The sequence below is a fragment of the Peromyscus californicus genome, unplaced genomic scaffold (genome assembly GCF_007827085.1).
Source record: "Peromyscus californicus insignis strain IS unplaced genomic scaffold, ASM782708v3 Scaffold_11__1_contigs__length_118956290, whole genome shotgun sequence".
Taxonomy (NCBI): Eukaryota; Metazoa; Chordata; class Mammalia; order Rodentia; family Cricetidae; genus Peromyscus; species Peromyscus californicus.
The window spans coordinates 26,790,605-26,815,131 of NW_026294402.1; the positions used below are offsets into that span (position 1 = coordinate 26,790,605).

The 24,527-nt window shown below is 46.0% G+C and overlaps 1 protein-coding gene across 4 annotated transcripts in view; it reads left to right on the plus strand.

Annotated features, from left to right (window-relative positions):
- Positions 1-24,527, plus strand: part of Prdm10 (PR/SET domain 10) — a 107,950-nt gene that overhangs the window by 66,637 nt on the left and 16,786 nt on the right. For 2 of the 4 annotated variants that reach the window (XM_052755772.1, XM_052755780.1), the window contains exons 10-20: positions 898-1,027; positions 1,985-2,227; positions 8,217-8,564; positions 10,422-10,577; positions 14,005-14,184; positions 15,169-15,279; positions 19,367-19,567; positions 20,598-20,741; positions 21,170-21,340; positions 22,579-22,719; positions 23,932-24,100. In XM_052755772.1, coding sequence (XP_052611732.1) covers positions 898-1,027; positions 1,985-2,227; positions 8,217-8,564; positions 10,422-10,577; positions 14,005-14,184; positions 15,169-15,279; positions 19,367-19,567; positions 20,598-20,741; positions 21,170-21,340; positions 22,579-22,719; positions 23,932-24,100 — 1,994 coding nt within the window. The remainder of the gene's footprint in view (positions 1-897; positions 1,028-1,984; positions 2,228-8,216; positions 8,565-10,421; positions 10,578-14,004; positions 14,185-15,168; positions 15,280-19,366; positions 19,568-20,597; positions 20,742-21,169; positions 21,341-22,578; positions 22,720-23,931; positions 24,101-24,527) is intronic. The other 2 variants (XM_052755788.1, XM_052755797.1) reach the window with 2 other exon arrangements.

A 24,527-nucleotide genomic window follows, 5' to 3' on the forward strand; every position in this document is an offset into this window, starting at 1 on the left:
GCCTAGTCAGGTTGGCAGTCAAGGTGAGCCGGCACACATGCCTTCCAAAATACATGTATGATGCTCTTTCTGAATCCACTTGCCCCACTCCTTGCCTCAGCCAGGGCCTCACACATGCTGGGCAAGTGCTATACTGCTGACTGTAATCCAGTCTCTCTCCCTCCCTCTGTTCCTCCCTTCCTCCTTCACCCTCCTCTCATTGTTTTGAGACAGTTTGTTGTGGTCCAGGCTAACCTTGAACTTGCTATGTGGCTGAGGGTGATCTTGAACTTCTCATCCTCCTGCTTCCACTTCCTGAGTGTGGGAATTACAAGTGTGTGCCACCATATCTAGCATATGCAGTCCTGGGATGCTAGGCAAGCACTCTACCAGCCGAGCTTCATCCCCAGCCCAGGAGTCTCATCTGATAGGGACATTTTGCCTTTTGGGAATCAGTTAAAAGGAATGACTTCAGTTTGTGTTTACTTGACTCGTTATGGAACAGTTGAGTTAGAGATTGGTTTTGACTATCTAGAAAGCTGTGGAAAGCAAGACTTATGTGAAGTTAGCCACATTTCCGGGAAGGAGTAGGAGCTGAGGAAAGGAGGAAGAAGAACGGACTGAATCCTGGAGTGAGCAGTAGGGCAAGCATGGCCTGTCCTGTTTGCGTTCCTCAAATCCTTTCAAAAGCAAAGTGTTGTCATTATTTTGGCTCTTATTTCCCCCCAAATTGTTAAGACATCTCTGGGCTGTAGAGAAAAGGTGAGAGATGTAGGAAGCACACATTAGCAGCGCAGTGGTGTCCATCAGAAGCAAGAACTAGTGGGAGTGATGAAGTGAGGGCAACTAGAACCGCTTAGGGAGTGATGCTGGGGGTGCCACATGGTGACTGTATGTAACCCAGTCTCTTGTCCCCAGAACAAGAGGCAGAGGAAGGGGTCGAGGCAAGAGGAGATTCGGCCCAGGCCGGCGACCCGGACGTCCTCCAAAATTTATCCGTTTGGAAATCACCAGTGAAAATGGTGAAAAGAGTGATGATGGGACACAGGTACTGCGGTCCAAGGGGCTCCTTCTCGACGCTTGTGGGGTACTCCACTGTGCCTGGCTGAAGTACCTTCTCATGTTTATAATCCTGTCGTATTAGAGCATTGTCCTGTTAACTAACGTGGGATTGTTGTTTCTGTTTTTTTAAATTTGTTTGTTTATTTATTATGTATACAGCATGTATGACTACAGGCCAGAAGAGGGCGCCAGATCTCATTACAGATGGTTGTGAGCCATCATGTGGTTGCTGGGAATTGAACTCAGGACCTCTGGAAGAGCAGTCAGTGTTCTTAACCTCTGAGCCATCTCTCCAGCCCTTGTTTCTATTTTTTTGAGACAGGGTTTCTCTGTGTAGGCCTAGATATCCTGGAATTCACTCTGTAGACCAGGCTAACCTCGAACTCACAGAGATACGCCTGGCTCTGCCTCTTGAGTGCTGGGATTAAAGGCATGTGCCACCACTGCCTGACCCAAAAAATGTATTTTCGAGTGTTGCTTACAATACAGATTTAACTTTGCTGTCCTAAAGATTTGAAATTGACTGGAGGTGTTCTAGGAGGGCTTTGCTTAATTCACTTAATCCCTTAGAATGACTGATATTCCAGAAAGATTGTGTCAGTTTCCTTGTTCTGTGACCAGAGATGTCTTATAGTTTTTGCATTCTGCACACATTTACCTGTTAACTTTCTCAGAGGAAGAGTATTATTTTCTGCACCATAATGCTAATCATTTTTTAAAAAAATTGTAGCTAGGCTAGGTGGCATGTTCCATAGTCCTAGCTGCTCAGGAAGCTGAGGCAAGAGGACTGTTTTAGCTTAGGAGGTTTTGGCCAGCCTAGAAATGTAGCGAGACCCTCCTCTTAAGTAATTAAATAGCAGTGATTTAAATTTGAGCCAATAGTCCTTGTACTACTGATCTTTATGGAGACAGGGAGGTAACTCCTGGTGTTTGCAAAATTCAGGACTTGCTGCATTTCCCCACAAAGGAGCAGTTCGATGAGGCTGAACCAGCTGCTCTGAACGGACTGGATCAGCCAGAACAAGCGTCCATCCCAATCCCCCAGCTGCCACAGGAAACCCCGACTTCTTTGGAGCAGGAACCAGAAACTCACACCTTGCACCTGCAGCCACAGCAAGAAGAGACTGTAGTGCCTGCCCAGACCACTTTGACAGCGGATGATATGCGAAGGGCCAAACGGATCCGAGTAAGTGGGAAAGTATGCACTCCCTGGCTAGCTGGTTACCTTCCTCCTCCTGGCCAGCTCTCTCAGGGCTTTGTGTCCCAGCCTGTTGACCATTCACTTCAAAATCTTGCATCTAGCCTTTCAAATGCCCTTTATATTGCCTTACTTTGCAAAAGTGCTTTTTCTCAGTGTTTCTGTTCACGGCAAGCTGACATGGTTGTCCTAGAGTCAATCATCAAACATAGGTATGGCACACAGAGGCCTGCCTTTGGGCTGCTCATGGACTAGTATATTTAAAATAGGCTAGCTCCTTATATTTCTGAATTCAAAGTTTCAAAATAAGGACTTAGGTATACTTAACTACAATAATTACTTATATTTTACTTAATTTTCTCCCTTCCTCCCTCCCTCCCCCCTTTCTTTTTTCTTTCTCTCTCTCTCTCTCTCTTTCTCTCTCTCTTCCTCTCTTTCTTTTTGGTGCTATAGATTGAACCAAAGGTCTTACACAGGCTAAACAGGGTTCTTCCCCTAAGCTCTATTTACCAACCTAAAATGTTGATATTCACAGCCATTCTAATCTCTGTCTAGTCATAGCTCTCAGGGAAATTATGGGTAACTAGATGTGGTTATTTGTGGTTCCAAGGGGGACTAGCAAGTGTCAGGTTCAGGATCTACACCTGGCCCAGCTTAAAGCAGAGCAGCCATTTGGGAGCTGGTCAGTATACCAGTTGTGTTGTCTGTGTCTTGGCTCTAGACTGTGGGCTGCAGAGGTCCTCTGTCTTCCGTTTCTAACATGCTTCTTTTGTTATTTTGTGGACTGCATTTGAGCCTGAGTTAGGAACTGCAGTGAGTGTGTATGGAAAGAAATATGGTTTGGTGTGATGTCTATGTTGACAACAAGTAAGGATATAAACTTGTGTTTGTGGTAGCTAATGTATAAAAAGATTTGTAGATACTTGACTTGTACATAAAAGAGAACCCCCCCCCCCACACACACACACACACAAGCTTTCTAGCCTTTACATTTTCTAGATGGATGGTCATGTTAGCTTAGGGTTGTTCTGGTCTCTTCTTCCTTTCTTTCTAATGATGATTAGTCAGAGCAGTGAAGGTGTGCTTTGGAGATAGGGATAGTGACTCCTGGCTGGGGTCTGGCTGTGAGTGAGACAGACTTGGTCTGCTCCCTCTTTTGGTCTGCTTCTTTGCCTATAAGCTAGAAGGGACCTTGGAAATGCATTTCATTTAACAGTACATTTACACATTCTTAGTCACATGCCAGCTTCAAAGGGCTCTGAAAACTGTTTAAATATCCTTCATGAGGGTCCTAGAATTGAAATATGTACAACTCTCAGCTTATTCTATATAATTTCAAGAATTCAGAACTAGAGGACGGAAAGAAATATCATGTGAACAAATGGTAATCAAAATACATACAACTTTTGTCTCGCTCTATATAGTTTCAAGAATTAATAACTAGCCGGGCGGTGGTGGCGCACGCCTTTAATCCCAGCACCCAGGAGGCAGAGCCAGGTGGGTCTCTGTGAGTTCGAGGCCAGCCTGGTCTACAGAGCGAGATCTAGGAAAGGTGCAAAGCTACACAGAGAAACCCTGTCTCGAAAACCAAAAAAAAAAAGCATAACTATAGGCCTGAAGGAGAAATGATGTGAACAAATGTCCTCTTGTCCATCATCACTGACGTCACTTCCCAGTCTGCACCTGACGTCACTTCCCAGTCTGCACCTGTCCTCTTGTCCATCATCACTGACGTCACTTCCCAGTCTGCACCTGTCCTCCTGTCCATCACTGACGTCACTTCCCAGTCTGCACCTGTCCTCCTGTCCATCATCACTGACATCATTTCCCATTCTGCACCTGACGTCACTTCCCAGTCTGCACCTGTCCTCTTGTCCATCACTGACGTCACTTCCCAGTCTGCACCTGTCCTCCTGTCCATCACTGACATCACTTCCCAGTCTGCACCTCTCCTCTTGTCCATCATCACTGACATCATTTCCCAGTCTGCACCTCTCCTCTTGTCCATCACTGACGTCACTTCCCATTCTGCACCTGTCCTCCTGTCCATCACTGACGTCACTTCCCAGTCTGCACCTGTCCTCCTGTCCATCATCACTGACGTCACTTCCCAGTCTGCACCTCTCCTCTTGTCCACCTACCTCACTGTTCTTTTGGTAATTCTGATGCCTACCAAGTTGAGGGAAATGCTTCCTCCATTTAATTGTTTTGAAGGGAAAAGAATCACAGCTTACACTGTCATCAAGCTGGGAATGTAAAAACATAGTATAGCTGTTTGTGTACTTTGGTTCTCAAGAGGTGGGGTACTGGTTCCAGCACTAGGTTCCTTGCATCAGAGCGGAAGCCACATGTGTGAAGCCTTTGGAGGTCTATATTAGGTGATCTGTCTTGATTTTTCCTCTCACACATTCTAAAAAGTAGGGCTATATATTTTTTCATCTTTTTATCCAGATTGGTAATGACCAACTGAAGGGAAGTCTTCCAATCCAATTGGTAATGTAACTATTTTTCTCTCCTCTAATGCTGCCTGCTCAGTTGGAGCTGCAGGTAGGTTTGTTTCCTGTGTTTCACGTAACAGAATGTTATTTAAGTGTTTGCTGACCCGCTGTTCCTTGCATCCTGTACTTACTAAATCCAGATGGAGAACACATTTGGATGCCTCTGTAAATGCAAATTAATGAATACTGAGAATTTATTTGCAAATAGACAAGTGAGTAAATTGTGGGCTGCAGATTCTTCCTGTGCAGATGAAGACTAGGACTAAGTGATCTCCAAGGCCCCTTCCAGCTCTGAACAATCGCCGTGATCTGTGCTGTGGTGCTGGACTCGGACTGCATATTCAGCAGTGTCTGGGCAACCTCAGAGCTTGGGGCTCTAGGGGCTCAGAGTCTAATAAGGAGCCAGCTGACAGAGGGCGGTTTGCATTTCCGTGTCAAATGTACAAGTGCGGCCTGTGACCGCTCCAGGATCTGAGACGAATGAAAGGCCCAATATGGGGAAGGCAGGAAATAATTTGTAGATAGGAGACAGGCCCTTGGAAAACTGTCTTCCTGTGGAAGGTAGCTAACTCCGTAGGAAGTCAACCATAGGATCAGAGCCCAGGCACAAGATGTACTTGGTGCAGTGCAGACAGTGTCTGGTATGGGTGTCGGTGAAGGAGAGTGCAGAGGGAGGGGTGGTGGGCAGGGTTAGCCCACCAAAGGTTTTGAAAGCTGAGTGAGTGATAGAATTATTATTATTTTTTTTAACACAACCAAAACCCAACAAATAAGTTGATTCGTTAGCTTTAGTCTCAGGATCACAGTAGTATGAAAATGAATCAATAGTGTGGCTTCCCTTAGCTCTTCATGTCAAACTTGAGAATCATTGTACAAGTGAAGACTCCTCTCTGAGAAGTCACTGTAGTGTAACGGAGTTTAGAAGGAAGATACTATCTTGGCGTCCTTTGAGCAGCTACTGTACCTTACAGTACAGTGACACTGTGCTCAGGGACTAGGAGACCCATAATGCATCTGTGTGCAGCCTCCCTGTTTGTGATGGTTCTTCTAGACGTGGCCCAGGTGTGGCTGTGCACAAAAGAGCTACCTTAGAGCAGAATCAGCCTGCAAGTAGGTCAAGGGGGGGGGGTAGCCCACTGTGCACAGGGGAAACTACCTTTGAGCAGAGCCAGCCTGGAAGTGGGTCAAAGGTGGGGGCAGCCCAGTGCTCTCACTGCCTTGTAACATGAGTGCCATCGGCTCGCAGAGAAGCAGGCCGGCCCTTGAGCACTCAGACAGTGTTCAGGGCTCCGTGGAAATGACAGATGATAAGAGTTCCAGTAGGACCAAGGAAGGAGAGCCAGGTGGCTGCTCCGTTCCAATCAAGAGTCTGAAGGTACTCATGCTAATCAGAAATGACAGGAGACTGAGGAGCATAATGGAGCAAAACGAAGCTGAGTTCTGGATTTGGCACCCAGCAGAAATGGACTCCCCTGTGGGACCATCCTCTGTTGTGCAGCAGGTCTGTCCTTGGAAACCTGAGCGAGGCTGGACCAAGGAAGTGATTCTTCCATGGCAGACATGCTCCAGATCCCGATCTTCACTGAGCTGTGGAGGAGCATCTGCTTACCTGGCATCTTTCCACAGCATTCTGAAAGGGAGGAAACTAGGAAGAAGCTATTTGCCAAGTGTGTGTCAGGGTCAACTGGAAGGATTAGAGAGCTGCCGAGCAGCTTGAGGAAATGCAAGCAACTGGCTGATGCATAAAGATCTGATCTTCAGGTCGTCGTGGGTACTGCAGAGAAGAACCTCGGAATAAGTTTAGAATTTATCTGAAATATATTTTATTAGTTTTCAAGCCAATATGAGAGACTTCCTGTGATTAAGTAGTTTATTAAGGGATCTAGACACAGAAAGGAATAAAATGTGATGCCCTACTCCCATCCTTCAAGTAGCCCCCGTCAACTTAGGAAGACAACAGAATTGTCATTCAGCACTCCAAATAAATGACTAGGTAGCACCTTCAAATGCCTCTCTTGGCCTTGTTAGAGAAGCCTGGAGACACTTCCTGTTATGTGAATTGGACCATGTTCAGAAATTTCTGTGAATCACAAATAAATATTTTGCTTTCCCCCATTAATCTCTCAGTGACTCTTCCCTTCTAGCTGCCCAGGCACACCCATTCACAGGTCCACCGGAACGCCGTCTAGACCTTTGCCCTCTCTGCTTTGAGGAACATAGGCAGAACAAATATTGATTCTGTATTCTCTGTGTGAATTGTATCTGTAGGGATTTGCTCCCAGTGGAGTGCCAGGTATTTGTCTAGCAGCTTTGACAGATTCCACTGAGTGTCTGTCTTTTCTGGCTTGGGGTCCCTGTGACAACTGCATGGATTTACAAGATCACTAACCAGCCTTAGAAGGGCAGTCTGTTCTGAAAAGGAAAGAGTAGAATCGACCTGTTTAGACCGGAAGCACAGCAGTGGGCATAGCTTAGTTAGGCGGCATCTAACTAGAACTGACCAACTCCTGTGGTAGAGAACTGAAGTACATGTATTCCATTTATGGTGTGTTCACGTCAAGTCCCACCAACAAATGCGTTCCCATAAATCTTCATTTTCCTCTCAGCTCATTGTCTTACATCGAGACCAGTAATTCACATTGCATAAAATCCACTGATTTAATTTCTTATGCCCAAAGAAACCCCATACCTATTTCTTTCTCTGCCTCCCTCCGGGGAAGGCCTAATTGCCCTTCAGTTCTGTTCTTTGATTGTGAAATGTTTCAGAGTCCTTCACCAAGGACTTTTGACTGACATGCTCTAGGCTCATTCATGCATGTGTGATTTACCCAAGTTTTTTTCTTCCAGATCTTTAATTTTTGTTCTGTTCTGCTCTGGGTTTGTTTTCTTTCTTTTTTACTTTCCTGTGTGAAAACACGTTTTGAGCAGGCTGTAGTGGTGTATGCCTTTAATCCCAGCACATGGGATGTAGAGGCAGGCGGATCTCTGTGAGTTCCAGGACAGCTAGAGCTATATAGTGAGCCCCTGTCTTAAAAAACAAAAAATGCTTTGAAATTTGCTTAAATCCTTTCAAAAGGAAGTACACATATAAAGATATGAAGTGAGGGGCTGGAGAGATGGCTCAGCAGTTAAGAGCACTGGCTGCTGTTCTAAAGGTCCTGAGTTCCATTTCCAGCAACTACATGGTGGCTCATAACCATCTGTAATGAGGTCTGGCGCCCTCTTCTGGACTGCATGTGTACATGCAGGCAGAACGCTGTATACATAATAAATAAATTTAAAAAAAGATATGAAGTGAACCCCCATGAAGTGAACCCCCAAAACTTTGTCTCTTCAAGACAACCTTCTTTGGGACAGCTTCAGCCTGAGCCGTTCTCACCAGACTCCTTTTGTGTGAGCTTGAGTTCAGCTTTTCTAGGAAGTCTGATTGTGGTTGTCACTCTTGGTCCTCACCACACGGTTCTGTTTGTGTCTTTCAGAATGCAGCTCTTCAGCATTTATTTATCCGGAAGTCCTTCCGGCCTTTTAAGTGTCTGCAGTGTGGGAAGGCCTTCAGGGAAAAGGACAAACTGGACCAACACTTGCGCTTCCATGGGCGGGAGGGGAGCTGCCCTTTGACCTGTGACCTCTGTAACAAGGGCTTCATCAGCAGTGCCTCCCTGGAGAGCCACATGAAGCTCCATTCAGACCAGAAGACTTACTCTTGCATTTTTTGCCCAGAATCCTTTGACCGCCTTGATTTGTTGAAAGATCATGTGGCCATTCATATCAATGATGGCTACTTCACCTGCCCAACTTGTAAGAAACGGTTCCCAGATTTTATCCAGGTGAGTGTTTACGCCTGAGATTCCTGTCTGCTTCTGTCTTTGGGTAAAAGAAACTTCAGTTTTTGGAAAACTGAGACCATCCAGCACCTATATTTTCATCTTTTTTTTTTTTTTTGAAATAACTTTGTAATAGTTTCAAACTACATTTTACGTACAGAGTATTATTTTCCTTAGCTCTCCAGATTACTGTTATTTAAGTGTCTTAAGTTATATTTCTAGTAATAAACATGAGATCTGGGGCTGGCAAGATAAGCAAGGGGGTAAAGATGCACTCTGCCAAGCCCAATGATCTGGTTCAGTCCTTGGAACCCACATGATAACTTTCCCCTGCAAATTGTCCTCTGAGCTCCACATGTTCATTGTAGCACACATGCACTAAAAATAAACGTAAAACAAAAAATCTTGAAACACCAACTCTGGTTATTATTTTTAAAAAGTCCTTTTAAATTTTTTTGTCAGATATCTATTACTCATAAAACAGCATAGAATTTATAGAACATATTCCTTCATTTCTGGATGGGAAACATCTCTCTACCATTCTGGTTTCCTGTCTTGCTTTACTAAGGTTGTGTATCTTGAAAGGAAACAGAGAGTTGGCAGATAATATGCTGTTGTGTAAGGCACGGACTAGAGAAGTCCCAGAGTGTCCCTGATTTAATTTAAGTGAAAATATTTTTATGTTCAGTAAATAATTAAATCACAGTATCTCATAAAAATATTCTTTAAAAATTACAAAATCAAAAGAACTGTGGTTTAACCATAGCTCTTCTAACAGAGAGAGTCTTGGAAGTCTTTCTTCACACGGTTAAGTTGTTAAGGCATAATGCAATATCAAAAGGAACTCCAACCTTAGGGAAGCCAGGTGCTTTAAAGAACAGTTTGCTAGATTTTCTGCTTAGCTTCTGTCCACAGCTTACTTACTCCCCCTACCCCCCACATTAGTGCTGGCTATTGGATATTAGTGCTATACTATTGAGTTGTATCCCCTCCCAAAGCTTTTTCGTTTATTATTTGTAGCTAAGAGAGCTCAGAACCTAAGTCCTTCTGTGCCCTCCACCCCCACCCACGTACTGGAGTTGAATCAGGCAGGGTACAGCTATAAAATGATCTGAAGTAAAGGAAACATGTCTCAGTCCAGGAGGAAGGAAATCAGTGTTCACTAATGAACGACTGCCAATGTCATCTGATTCCTATCTTTCATTCTTTAGAACCTGACCCATTTCTTCTAGTGCTGAGACTGAACTTAGGACTCAAGCGTGTGTGACCGCAGGCAGTTATAGTGAGCTACATCCCAGACCTGCTTTATAGGAAGATTTGAAAGGGTCAGCTACTAATAAAGCAAGATTACCTCTGCATGTGTAGAAACAAAAATGAGAACAAATGACTTTTGTTTTCTTTTTTCTTTTTCTTTTTTTTGGTTTTTTTTTTGAGACAGGGTTTCTATGTGTAGTTTTGGTGCCTGTCCAGAGATCCGCCTGCCTCTGCCTCCCTAATGCTGGGATTAAAGGCATGCCACCACCGCACGGTGACTTGTTTTCTTATAGGCAAGATTCATTAAAATCCAAAGCAACCTCGCATTTTAGCCTTAAAAAAAAGGAAGAAGAAGAAACCTGTACAAAGGTTGAGGCAGTGCTCTTTCTCCCTGTGAGTTACCTGGGAGGTTCAGATGCACAGGGCTCTCTGGCCTGTGCTGTTTCTTTGTGACAAGGACAGCATGTGATGCCAAGGGCAGTCGTCCCTTGTGACTGGATGACTGGCCAGGCTGCTGGCAGTCCTCAGTGGTGCGTTGGCTCCCTCTAGCGTCACCGCCGCCACCGGTCTCTTCCTCTGGCCTGAGCACCCCGTTCTCCTGTCCAGGTGAAGAAGCACGTGCGCAGCTTCCACTCGGAGAAGATCTACCAGTGCACCGAGTGTGACAAGGCCTTCTGCCGCCCCGACAAACTGAGGCTGCACATGCTCCGGCACTCCGACCGCAAGGACTTCCTGTGCTCCACCTGTGGGAAGCAGTTTAAGGTAGGGCGCCAGCCTGCAGCCTGAGGGGACTGTCCTGCCGAGGATTAAGTCAGGCTAAGGACAGACCCCGGCTTGTTTCATGGCTTTGTGCACATGTCCTAAGGAACGGTTAGTAGAACTAGATTGTTGTGGAGGCACCCCTAAGAGACCAGTCCAGGTACTTACTAATTAAATCAAGAGGTCTTCGTGGTCATTGTTGAACATTTATCCGATGGGAGCCTGTAGGTAAGCAGGATCTTTCCTGGCAGGGATGGGATATGGAAAGAAAGATATCTGAGGGACGGAGCAGAGGGGTTTGACTGCTCGAGGATGCAATGATTTCAAGGGCTCTAATAAGACTTAAGTAGTTTGGCAAGGAATCCCACTCTTCAGGAGGCAGAGGCAGAAGGAGCTTGAACTTGTGGCTAGCCTGAGCTATATAGTGAATGGCAAGCCAGTTGGTGGTGCCTAGGGAACCCAAAAGAAAACAAAATGAAACCTCAACCTGCCTAAAATGAAAAAGAAACCAAGGCGGGAAGAAGTCTGCGGGAACTTGGAGGTATTTGTTATTGTGAGGCACTGCTAAGCTAGCTGTGGTCACTCGTCCGAGAGACTGGGAAGATGGGAGGTGGTTCAGTAGGTGAAGGCGCTTGCCAACAAACCGGAGGATCTGAGTTCGATACCCAGATCCCACAGTGGAAGGTGAGAAGCTACCCCTACAAGTTGTCCTGTGCCCTTCTGTGTGCTTGTGGTACTTGAATGTCCTCGCCACATTAGTGATCAATAAAATTAAATAAGTAAAAAGAAACTGGAGATTATTGGGACAAGTAAGAGGTATGTTCTTATAGCATATGAACATTAAAGAGAAGAAGCATAAGCTTTGTGGTACATCCATTATAGACCAATTATGGATTATATTTGTGGTGGCTTACAGTGTATCGTCATGATTGAAATCTCTGAAGAGTTCCACTATGAGCTGTGTATGGAGGCTGACACAGGGGAATTGCCATGAGTTTGGGGTCAGCTTAGGCTATATAGCAACTTAAGGACCAGCCTGGGTATATAGCTGAGACCCTGTCTCAGAAAACAAACCGTGTGGTAAGATGGATGGTTTAGGGTAGGGTGCTTGCCACCGTGCTTAGCTGTGTGTTCCTCGGCACCCATACAGTAGGAGGAGAGAACTGTCCCACAGCTTGTCCTCTGGCCTGTACATGCAAACCATGCCCCGTGCACATGCATGCACATGATTTTTAAAGACCACCAATGTGAAGAGTATAAATTGAGTTGGGGTCTTCCCTCTCTCCCCCTCCTTCCCCTTCTTCTTCCTCTCCTCCCTCTCTCCCTTCCAGCCTCCTTCCCTCCCACCTTCCCTTTTCTTTGTTTTCTTGTCCAGATGATGTTTTCTGGGTAGGCCAGGCTGGCCTCAAAGCTTACTGTTCTCTTGCTTTTACCTCCCAAGTCCCGGGATTACAGGCACACAGCACCACAGTACGGACCGCCATAGTCTCGTCTCCTCTCCTTTCCCTTCCCTCTCCTCTCCCGTCTCCCCGTTTCCCGTCCCCATTCCCCATCCCCTTCCTGTGTGCACCACCCTCCTCAGCTACTGTGACAAAACTCTAGCCTTGCAGTCATCCCCTCTGCACAGTGGTCCAGGCCCTCACCTTTCTCCATTCACATTTTTCCTTTACATCTCATTTTTCGTGTCCTTTCCTTTTCTCTCCTTTTCCCTCCCCCCACCACCCATGTCTTCTTTTCCCCTCTTTTATTCCCCTTTCCTCTTTTCCTCTTTGCCCCTCCATACCTTCTGTATTGGATATGGGGTTTGAACTTAGGGCTTTGTGTGTGCTAGTCACAGACTCTACTGATAAGCTGCATCTCCAAACCCATAAAAACGACGTTCTCTGTAAAGAAATCCTTGTGTCGTAATGTTAGTATTTGCCCATCCCTCCAACACTTTATTAATGTGGTTACTTTGAGAAAAGATCTCATGTAGCTTAGGCTGGCCTCATGTAGCCGAGGCTGGCCCAAATGGGATGTGTCACTAAGGCTGGCCTTCCGCTCCTGATCCCTTGCCTCCACTTGTTTAGTGCTGAGATGTGCCACTATCCTTTTGGATTATTATTTTCTGCTAGATTGTTTGTTTTGTTTTGTTTTTTTGAGACAGGGTTTCTCTGTGTAGTCCTGGTTGTCCTGGAACTCACTCTGTAAGCCAGGCTGGCCTTGAACTCACAGAGATCCACTTGCCTCTGCCCCACCACCACCTGGCGCCAGATATTATTTCAATGCTTAAGAAAGTTAAAAGCAAAAGGAGTTGGGCCAGCCAGGTGGCTCAGTGGATAAAGGCACGTGCTGCCTAGACTGACAACCTCAGTCAGTTACTGGACCCCCACACACTGAGAACTGACTCGTTCAAGTGGTCTTCTAACATCCACACACGCACCATGGCATGTGAGTCTCCCCTACAAATGAAACATATGTAAAGCACACCTTTAATCCCAGCACTCAGGGAGCAGAGCCAGGCGGATCTCTGTGAGTTCGAAGCCAGCTGGTCTACAAAGCGAAATCCAGGACAGGTACCAAAACTACACAGGGAAACCCTGTCTCAAAAAACAAAACAAAACAAAAAAACATATGTAATAGTCAGGCAATGGTGGTGCACGCTTTTAATTCTAGCACTTGGGAGACAGAGGCAGGAGGATCTCTGAGTTTGAGGTCAGCCTGGTCTACAAAGCAAGTTCCAGGACAGCCAGGGCTACACAGAGAAACCTTGGGCTCAGGACTATTATAATTCTAGGTGCTGATGTCTGATCTTGTCATTGTTGGGAGAGTGTTTCTAGATACTGGGGGCTGACACTAAGGAATGGAGATGGCCTAGAAGGTGGGGGCCGAGGGGTCCACAGGAGGGAGGAAAGCAGGGTTTCCCACCAGGGTCTGCTCAGTCCCCCAGGAATGAGGGCAGAGTATGGAGAGGCCACAGTTGTCTGCTCCAGAGCTGGGGATGAGACTGGGGGATTGGGTGTGGAGGAGAGAAGGGAGAGTAGAGATCTGAAGCCTGTCCACCTGCTTTGCTGGTCTACTTGCTTCTCTGGCAGGCTTGGCTGGCTGGTTCCCAGGGAATGCCTGCTGGAATTAGGGGCTGAGATAATGGGATCAGTCAGGCGGAAAGAAGTTTGCAGGGGAAGATATGTGTGATACACTGGAGGTGGGGGCAGAGAGGAAGAGGATGCCAAAGCAGGTGTCTGCTACAGAGCTGGGATGAGCCTGGGGACTGATTTTGGAGGAGAAGAGGAAGCGGTGAAGATCTGCAGTCAGCTTAACTATTTCCCTGGCTGAAGTGGCTGGTGGGTTTCCCAGGAATCACTGTTGGTTTAAAAAAAAAAATTACCCTTCAATTAAAAATTTTCTAGTCTTGCTCCTGCCCCTTTTTAAACAAAATCTCTCCAAATAGCGAAAAGACAAACTTCGGGAGCACATGCAAAGGATGCATAACCCTGAAAGGGAGGCCAAGAAAGCTGACCGCATCAGCCGTTCCAAGACCTTCAAACCCCGCATCACGTCCACAGACTACGACAGCTTCACGTTCAAGTGCCGTCTCTGCATGATGGGTTTCCGGAGGCGAGGAATGCTGGTCAGTGCCAGATGAGCAAGTTCCTGTCTCCAGATCCACCCCGTCCTGCCAGTGGCAGTGAGCCTTAACAAAGTAGATCTGTGGGTGTGTTAGTGAGTGGCTGGGGAGAAGAAAAGCAAGCAGCTCCCCGCTTTGAGCTTCTTTGTTTTCTGTGACAGAAACGGTTTGCCCTTCTGAATCACTCTTTGGATGACCTTTTGAAAGGAAGTTCCCATGCCCTTCCTTTTCCCCCTTTTGATGCTCGGAGCCCGGGGGCCTTGTACCTATTTGGCATGTGCTCTGCCATTGAGCTACATCCCTAGACCTCTGTCAGTATTCATTATTATTTGTTTTTCTTTACTTGATCTCTTGGTCTTGTCTCATTCCCTCCTCTCCTTGGTTGAATATTCTTTCTGGTAGGGTTTTTATCTCATTCCCACTGTTCCCTATCAGTGTCTTCTTTGTCCAGTCAGCAGTGACGTAAGGAAACTTCTCTTCAGTGCAGGGAGTGTGGTCCCAGATTAGGGGAGCGTCAGGACAGCTCATTGTTTTCAGCTGACTGGGGCCAGTGCAGTTTCAGAATATGTTTCTACTACGGTGGTTAGAAAGTCTTAGCAGTTCAAATCTAGAACCGTACTTTGTATCCATTCAGCAGTCTCGGTAAGACAGTTGATAATGAAAGCCAAGTTTACATCAGATTCATTCTTCAGGAAGTTCCTGCAGGCAGTTTTCCTTTCCCTAATGCTCATTCTTTTAGACAGAGGCTGCTGATGGGACTCCAGTTGACCAACTAACCTTCAGTCATCTGCTGAATGATTTGCTGATAACAGTGACCACTGACACTTTGGTGTCCAGTGTGTCTCATGATGCTGGCTCTGGGCAAAGGCCTTACTGTTCTGAGCATTTGCTTCAGAGTTTAACTTTTAGCACTCATTGCCAGAGGCTTCTGTTTAATTTCTGTTTGTAATGGCACTCTCTCTGTGGGTCTCTTTCTCTCTTTTCCAGGTAAATCACTTATCCAAGAGGCATCCAGACATGAAGATAGAAGAGGTGCCTGAGTTAACCCTCCCCATCATAAAACCCAACCGCGATTACTTCTGTCAGTATTGTGATAAGGTAAAGGTTTATAAAACCCTCCTCCTGGCTAGGCTGCCGGAGTGGGAGCTTAGGCCTTGGAGGGATGCCTACTGGGGTTTTTCATTTAGACAGTAAGGCTGAAAGGCAGCCTCATTGTAAGCCAAGGGCTGTAGAGATGGCTCCGTGGGTAAGAAGAAGCAGTTACCACTATTGCCAAGGATTCTGTTGCTAACATCTACATTGGGCAGCTCAGTCTCTTGCAGCTCCAAGGGATCTGATGCCCTCTCCTGTTTTCTATGGGCACTGTACAAATATGGCGCACTTACAGATAGGCAGACACACACACACACACACACACACACACACACACACACACACATTTAAAACAAAAGGATATTTTAGGGGCTGGAGAGATGGTTAAGTGATTGAGAGCATTTGCTGCTCTCCCAGAGGACCTGAGTTTAATTCCCAGTACCCACATCAGGTGATTCACAACTGCCTGTCACTCCAGGGGATCTGATACCGTCTTCTGGACTCTGTAGGCACCTGCATTTATACATGCACGTACACATAATTTTTTTTTTTTACAAAAATTTAATTTAAAAATGAATTGTAAGCCATTTTTTTTCTGAGGAATTCACTGACTTTGTTTTCTTATTATCCCTTCTGTCTGTGATGTTTACAATAGAGAGTACTGTTGTATTTTAAAAGCGGGGAGAAGGAGTCATAGCATACAACAGGGCCCCTGTGGGAGGTTTATTGAAGAGGGGAGAGAAGGGGCAGAGAAGGGAGCAGAGACTGGTCCCTGGGACGAGAGTGAAGGAAGAGAAAGAGATGGGAGGTGGGCAAGGCCCACCTTTTATAAGGAAATGTAGCAAATGCGCACATGGGGTTCTCTTAGTGGCTGCATCGAGGTATATCCTGTCAGGACCCTAAGGGCAGACCAGTACAGATGCCTGAATGTTAACATTCCTCCCTTTTTGTTTATTATAAAAAGGTGACGGGCTGGAGAGATGGCACAGACGTTAAGAGTACTGACTTCTCTTCCAGAGGTCCTGAGTTCAATTCCCAGCAACCACATGGTAGCTTACAGCCATCTATAATGAGATCTGGTGCCCTCTTCTGGCCTGTAGTCATACATGCTGTATACATAATAAATAAATCTTTAAAAAAACAAAACAAAACAAAAAAACGGTAAGGAGTTAGAAAGAGGTAGCAGGTGAGGCAGAGATGAGGGTGCCGTGTTCTTGAGACTGCTTCCTGCTGGCCTGGGAGTGTCAGTCATCTTTGGGGGACCTGAGAAAACTAGGACACTGGCCATGTCCTGGGGTAGCTGGCTGTTTCAGTTCCCTGTCCAGGCTCTGTGGAACTGTCTGGTGCCGCTTGGACCTGGCAAGATACTGTTCAAAGTGGATCCAAGTCAGCTCCCTAGAGCTCACAAGAAATCATGATGAGGTCACCAGCCGAGATGGAGGAGAGCCATGTGGTTGCTGTTAATAGTTACATGCACATATACACAGAATTAAACAGGAGTTGAGTAAATAGAAAGGGAGAACCGGTGTGTGCCGAGCAAGACTAAACTGGCTTCTCCATCTCTGATTTGCACATTGCAGCAAACAGATAGAATACTTAGAGAGCAAGAGCAGACAGACACAAGCAGGTCTTGAGCAAAGAAAAGAAAGAAAATGAGAATTCTTTCTCCGTTCTCCAACTGCCTAGTCCAAAGAACGGTCAGTGGGTCTCCAAAAGACATCCCAATGGGAGCGAGGAGTGTGCGATCTTCTCTCTGCCTCATCCTTGGGAACTATCCTACACCTCCTCGCTCTTTTGGAGGCAGAGAAGATCCAAAGGCCTGAATGTTCTGGTGTCCCAGGGATCCAGGGAGGATCAGATTAAGTGGGCACAAGCTGTTCAGTACGTTGTCACGCAAGAACAGGGGCCGAGGGCTAAGAGCCCAAGAGAAACACAGTCGCCTGGTACCAGGACTTCAAGAAAAGCCAGAAGGCCAGGAGAGGACTGTGCTCGAGAAATGAAGCCTCACATCTAGGGAAATGGTCAGAGGTGGGTGGCCCCACCAGAGCCCCACTTGTTGGTATTGAACGGAAGGCAAAGCTGTCGTGAATGAGGAAGCAGATTTGTTGCAGGTGGAAGAGAATAGATCGGCTGTGGGTGGAGCAGGTGGTTAAGGTCCTAGCGTAAAGTGGGTACCTTTGGTGGACCCTGCCAAGGTGTGCCACTAAGCAAACATGCCACACACAACAGAGTTAGTGCAAGAGGTTTATTGGGAGGGGGAGGGCAAAGAGTGGAAGAATGAAAGACCGCATCAGAATGGGGACTTGAGAGGCAGGCAGACGAGAGGAAGAGAAGAGAGAAAAGAAGAGGCGAGAGAGGGAATTAGAGGCCAGGAGAGGAGGAAGAGGCAGGAGATGAGGCAGAGAGAACGAGCTCTGCCTGGCGGGCACTTGTAAAGGAAAAGGACCTGGAGACGGTGCCCGTGTAACTGCTTTGGCAGAGGCTGGGCGGGGGGCGTGCAGCTTAACAGGGAGGCACGGCTGCAGGCTTCGGAGCTCGCAGGAGCCGAGGAGAACAGGAAGAAAGAACGGAGAGGAGGGCTTGGGAAAAACTTGAAAACAGAGTACCACCTTCCATCTATTGGACTGCAGACAGAAGTTACAAAGGTCCTGTGAAATACTGGGAAATGGGGTGCCAGTAAGCGGCCATTTGACTGATATCTAAGAGGTATTGGGGCAAAGGCGGGTAAGTTTAGTCCTTAAGTTGGGTGGTAGGTATAGCGGTAGGCTCATTTTCCATGAGTGATGTAGAGAAGATCCAAGGGCTGGAATCTCTAGCATCCCAGAAATTCAGCAAGGACCAATGAGGAGGCACAGGCTGCTCAATGGATCGTCATCCAAAAAAAGCAGAGACACAGTCGCCTGGTACTAGGACTTCAAGAAAAGCCAGAAGGCGAACACTGTGCTCAAGAAGTGAAGCCTCACTTGTGGGCAATGGCCAGCAGTGACAACCAGTTGTCAGTGTTGGATGGAGAGTCCCAGCAATCCTTAGGTGGAAAGTCGGGCTGTCTTGGGTACCTCTCAGACTGCCAGGAGAGCCTGTCAAGTCACAGCACCAAATGTATTTTAAAAGTGGCACGAAGGAGTCACACCATACTACAGGGCCCACATGGGAGATTTATTGAGGGGAGGGGAGAGAAGGGGGCAGAGAAGGGAGCAGAGACTGGTCCCTGGGATCAAGAGTGAAGGAAAAGAAAGAGAAAGAGACGGGAAGTGGGCAAGGCCCACCTTTATAAGGAAACGTAATGAACGTGCCCAGGGGTGCTCTTAGTGGCTGCAGCTGAGGATATATCTTGTCAGGACCCTGAGAGCAGGCCAGTACAGATGCCTGAATGCTAACAAATACTTACTACCAAGAGCCCAGAATATGAACTCATTTGAAATTTCCAAGCTGTAAAACAGTCTGTCAGCTTGTAAGGTAGGTGGTAGATTGAGGTTCCTAGGAGATTGAGTAGGCGGTGAAAAGATTGGTGGGGGAATTCTCTGCTTGTATTGTTGCAGTTACACAGAAAGACAAAGGCTGTTGGGGTGTGGTTTTATCTTTTAGACTTTTGAGAAAGGATATTTTTATAGTTATTATTTTAGATTTATACAGAAAATTCAAGGAAATTGCCTAGCATATCTATATTAGATTCTCTTAATTCTAATATACACTACTCACATCCGTAGCTCTGGGTTTTTTAGGACGGGTCTTGCTCTATAGCTCAGGCTGGCCTCGACATTGCAATCCTTTTGCCCTTGCGTCTTGAGAGCTAGGTGTGGGCATCATACCCAACAACCCTTCTTATTCTAAGACAGGGTTTCACTCTACTTCACACAGGCCTTAGACTCACTGAGTAGCCCAAGATGGCAGTCAGCCAGAAGTCTCCTGTTGCAGTCTCTTAAGAGCTGAGATGACAGGCATGACCCGCCATATATCGTAGCTTGTTGATATGTCTTATTTGGGCCTATATCAATACATTTTTCTCCTTTCCTTAGAATGAAATTTTTTATTTTGCTTTAAGTAAGAAAGTAGAACTGTACATTGCTTTCATGGCCAAATATTTAAACTGCAGGTTTATAAGAGTGCCAGCAAGCGCAAAGCCCATATTCTGAAGAACCATCCAGGAGCTGAACTCCCACCAAGCATTCGGAAACTTCGTCCTGCTGGCCCTGGAGAGCCTGACCCTATGCTGAGCACCCATACCCAGCTGACTGGCACCATCGCCACCCCTCCTGTCTGCTGCCCACACTGCTCCAAGCAGTATAGCAGCAAGGTACGGCTCTGACCAAGTCTGACATCAGAACCTTTACACCAGCGATGTTCTAATAGATAGACTTCTCATCCAGGTGTCTTACGTGGCTGCTGCTGAATGGCTGGCCTGGAAGAGACCTATATAGGCAGGGACCACAACAGAAAATGGGAAGGGAGTGTTGTGGACTCCTCCAAATTACTACTGTTTATTTCTGAGCACTCAGCTGTTTTCCTTTGTCTTGGCCTGCTCGGGACCTTATATTCGAGTGTCAGCCTCACAGTTTACAAGCTCAGCCTGTGGAATCACTCTTCAGGAACTGCGATGGTTCTTGAAAAGGAAGTCACTTCTGTGGGCCAGGAGTGACTGATTGCTTCAGGCATTTGTGGGATTGGGAACAAGCGGGAGGTTTTTTGGATGCTGCTTGATGGTATAGAACTGTGTGAGTGTCTATTCCTCCTCTTCCTCTCTTCTCCCCCGTCCTATACCCTTGTATTGCTCTTGGTGCTGGTTATTCCCAAGCATTGTCAGTGCTGCTGGGATTTTTTTTTTTTTTTTTTTTTTTTTTTGGTTTTTTCGAGACAGGGTTTCTCTGTGTAGCTTTGCGCCTTTCCTGGAACTCACTTGGTAGCCCAGGCTGGCCTCGAACTCACAGAGATCCGCCGGCCTCTGCCTCCCGAGTGCTGGGATTAAAGGCGTGCGCCACCACCGCCCGGCTTGGGATTTTTTTATTGAATTTAGGAGATCGGATTTCTCTGTATTTCCTAGGGTGGCCTTCAGCTCTGGGCTCAAGTGATCTTTTCTGCTTTAACTTCCCAAGGAGGTGAGCCTTATTTGTGCCTAGCAAAATAAACAAACAGGCAACATTTTAAAGGCATCAAATGAAATGCTTTAAGAACCTTTAGAGGACTTGCCTATGAGAAAGTGGCTAATTCTGATCATTCCCTTTTGCTTTGTTTTGAGACAAGTTCTTGCTATTATCCCAGGCAGGCCTTAAACTTACACTTTTCCTGCTTTAGCTGCAGTAATTGTTTCTTTTTCCTTCATTTTCCAGACCAAGATGGTCCAGCACATTCGAAAGAAACATCCAGAGTATGCCCAGCTCCCCAACACCATCCACACACCGCTGACGACAGCCGTGATCAGCGCCACCCCAGCTGTCTTAACCACAGATAGTGCCACTGGAGAGACTGTGGTGGTAAGTGGATGACTAGGAAGAGCGTTGTATTCCCTGCAGTGCTCATCTTCTCTAATCGCCAAAGCCATGCCAGTCATTTTATTGACTGATGCAGGTGGGGCCGCTGCCCTCAGCCCGAGACCTTACAGCATTGTGCTTATGGCAAGAGGGTCTTCTTGCCAATGCTTTCCAAATCTCTCTGCCAAAGGAGGAGCAGGACGTGTTTAATCATGTTTAATGCTGCCCTTCACAGTGATAATGTCAGAAGCTCCAGAGCAGCTTCACTGGGTCAGACTCAGGCTCTTAGGCCAGTTTGTATTTATGATGACCCTTATGCTAAACTGAATTGTTGTAGGATTTAAGAACACTGGAATTGCTACAGCGTGTTGCTACAATGTTGTTACTAATATGTTCTGTGTTTTTTTGTTTTCTTTTGTTTTAATTTCTAGACAACAGACTTGCTAACTCAGGCAATGACAGAACTGTCCCAGACCTTGACGACAGATTACCGAACACCTCAGGGGGACTACCAGAGGATTCAGTATATCCCTGTGTCTCAGTCGGCATCTGGGCTGCAGCAACCTCAGCACATACAGCTTCAAGTGTTGCAGGTGGCTCCGGTACTGGGACATTTATTTCTCTTTACCTTTGTGGACGCTGTATTGCCAGTGACCAACATGGTAGCAGGGGTCACCGAGAGCATCGATGGCTTTCCGTGGGGTGCAGCTGTGTAGAGGTGCTGGGTTTGAGGCATTAGGAGAATAACATCTCCACTGTCTTCTTCCTTCTGCCCCTAATGATGGCTCTGGGCTCAGAAGAGTAAGAGGTTTCTGCTGTGGTCAGAAGGTCTCAGCTCCTGTGTGTCTCAGCCAGCTGGTAGAGCTCTAGTGACGCCTCTTCCAGAAATAGGTGTCACTAGCTAGAGTAACCTGTCTCTCAGTAACCTGGCTGACTATTTCATGATGAGCTAGTTTGAGAAATACTTACGTGGGCATTGAATAATTTATTCCAGTAAGAGTTTTTAGGGAGTAATATTGATTCAGTCTTCATATCAATCAGCTCCTTTAGTATATATTATTATTATATATATTAAAACATTCTGTCGGGTGCTTGTGGAGGTCAGAAGTGGGTGTTAGACCCTCTGGAACTGGAGTTACAGGTGATTGTGAGGTGTGGGTGCTGGGAACTGAACCCCGGTCCTCTGGAAGAGCAACAAGTACTCTTACTTGCTAAGCCATCCCTCCAGCCCCAGTCGGCTCCATTTGGAATAGAGCTATTACTGTGTTCTCTACTAGACAGTGACTAACTCACTCTTGCTCACTGGAGACTAGAGAAGGATGTCTCTCAGAACTGCTATTCCCTTTAGTTATGCCGTAAGGAAGCAGACCTAAGACATAAGTGAACATTATCATTTTCAAATAATTCATTCTAAAACATTTGAAACCAATACAGTTTAAATGTTTGAAAATTGGTAGTTATCACTGTAACCCTGTCACCCACAATTCTTTACTTGATTTACTAATTTTAGGGGTTTTTTTGTTTTTGTTTGTTTGTTTTGAAACAGGGTCTTACTGATGTAGCCTTGTCTGGCCTTGAGCTCTATAGTAGACGAGGCTGGCTCTAAACTCACAGAGATCCACCTGCCTCTGCCTCCTGAGTGCTGTATTAAAGACATACACCACCAAGCCCAAACTTTGATTTATTGTTTGGAAGACAGAGTCTCACTCTATAGCCCCAGTTGGCCTCAAACTCAAAACCTCTCTCCAGTTTTGCCTCCCAGGTGACCTCTCTCTCTAGGGGATCTTTTAACCTCAGTTAGTATGTATCCGGTTTGGAACCTGTTCTTTTTTCCCTCCAGGCCACTTCCCCACAGCACTCTCAGCAGTCCACCGTGGATGTCGGCCAGCTGCATGATCCTCAGACCTACACGCAGCATGCCATCCAGGTGCAGCACATCCAGGTCACAGAGCCCACCGCTGCAGCTCCGTCATCCTCCCAGGTATATTTCTCCGTAGGTGATGCATGCAGCGAGCTAAGGTGCTGTCAGGGACCATCGGATTAATAGCAGTGAACTCATTATCTTTGGCCGTTGAGATGAGGTCACTATATTTGCACTTTATCAGTTTTACTGTTGCCCTTACTTTTTATGTTGTAATTGCAAACATTTTTTTATAAAGTTACTGGCTTGCCGGGGAGCTCTGTGGTATATGATCCCCAAATCAAAGCAAAACACCAGCCTTTCCATTCTACAGCAGTAGGTCAATTGCTTCTGTGACTTGGGACAATGATTGTGGAATAAGGTTGAGTCTGTCACTTGGAGGTAGAGAAAGGTATGGAAATTCAGAGAAGGGAACAACTCTGGTTAGCTGGGTATCAAGGACATGTTTGTCCTTTAGTTTTTTAATTAGGTCTTTTAATACTTGGCCCGACATTGAGGGAAAGCATTATGTTCTAAATAGCATTTTGAATACATTTGAATAATAATATTTGAATACAAAAAGATGGGAAATTATAACACATTTATAGGAAACTGTTATTCTTTTTAGGAGCAGGAAGTGATATTTGGAAAGAGGTGGAAAGTTGTTAGGAGTTGGACTACAAAGGCCTTAATGGCAGATAGTGGAGTGTGGACTTGACATGGAATTGGGAGACTGCTTCTCCAGCAGATGGCTGGTGTGCACCTGTGCTTAGCTGTACACTGGGTGGATTGGCCAAGGCAGTTCAATGGAACCCGTGACTTCTGGGCTGTGTTTTATACACAGTGGTTACCTTTGTGAGTAGGCAAGTGGTTTCACCTCTTTTGGTTTAAGCTTAGCTAGGTAAGCAATTATATACCTCCACTCATTTGCCTTCCTGGCAATTTTATTGAAATTAATTTTTTTTTTTTTTTTTTTTTTTTTGGTTTTTCGAGACAGGGTTTCTCTGTGTAGCTTTGCGCCTTTCCTGGAACTCACTTGGTAGCCCAGGCTGGCCTCGAACTTACAGAGATCCACCTGCCTCTGCCTCCCGAGTGCTGGGATTAAAGGCGTGGCCACCACTGCCCGGTGAAATTAATTGTTTTAATATCTTTGTAGATTACCCTTTGAAAACAATGCAATGTTTCAGAGTTATGATTGCTTTTCATTAATTCTACTCTTATTTAAAAGATTACATAGGAGTCTGAAGTCTACTGGAACTTCACATTTCCTTCTTTTGTTTTCTTTCTCCCTAGGTAGCTGGGCAGCCATTGAGTCCCTCTGCTCAGCAAGCACAGCCGGGGCTCAGCCCTTCCCATATCCAAGGCAGTTCTTCCACACAAGGGCAGGCTCTACAGCAGCAGCAGAATTCCTCCGTACAACACACATACCTCCCCAATGCTTGGAACTCCTTCCGTGGTTATTGTAAGAAGAATGGGACAGTCCATGGGTGGGGAAATCTCTGGCCATGTGTCTTAATTCATCAGCTTTTATAATAGGTTTTTGGATTGAAGTATCTGTTGCTCATTTTCAGTTCTCTATGGTACGTGTATTTGAATGAATGTCAAAGCAAAATTTAGGTCAGTGTTTTGATCCAGAATGCCAGTCTGATATTTCCAGAGATGTTACATATGTTATTGGAATCTGTGAAGAGGTGACTTAAGGTGTGGAATAGATGGATAGGGGATATATTGATGGTAATGCTTCATTCCTTCAATCCTTCAATACTCAGAGTCTCATTGAATGCCTGTTTATGTACTAATCACTGTGCTTGACCCTGGGTATATGTGTCTTAGTTACTTTACTATTGTCATGACAAAGCACCATGACCAAGGCAACTTACATAAGAAAG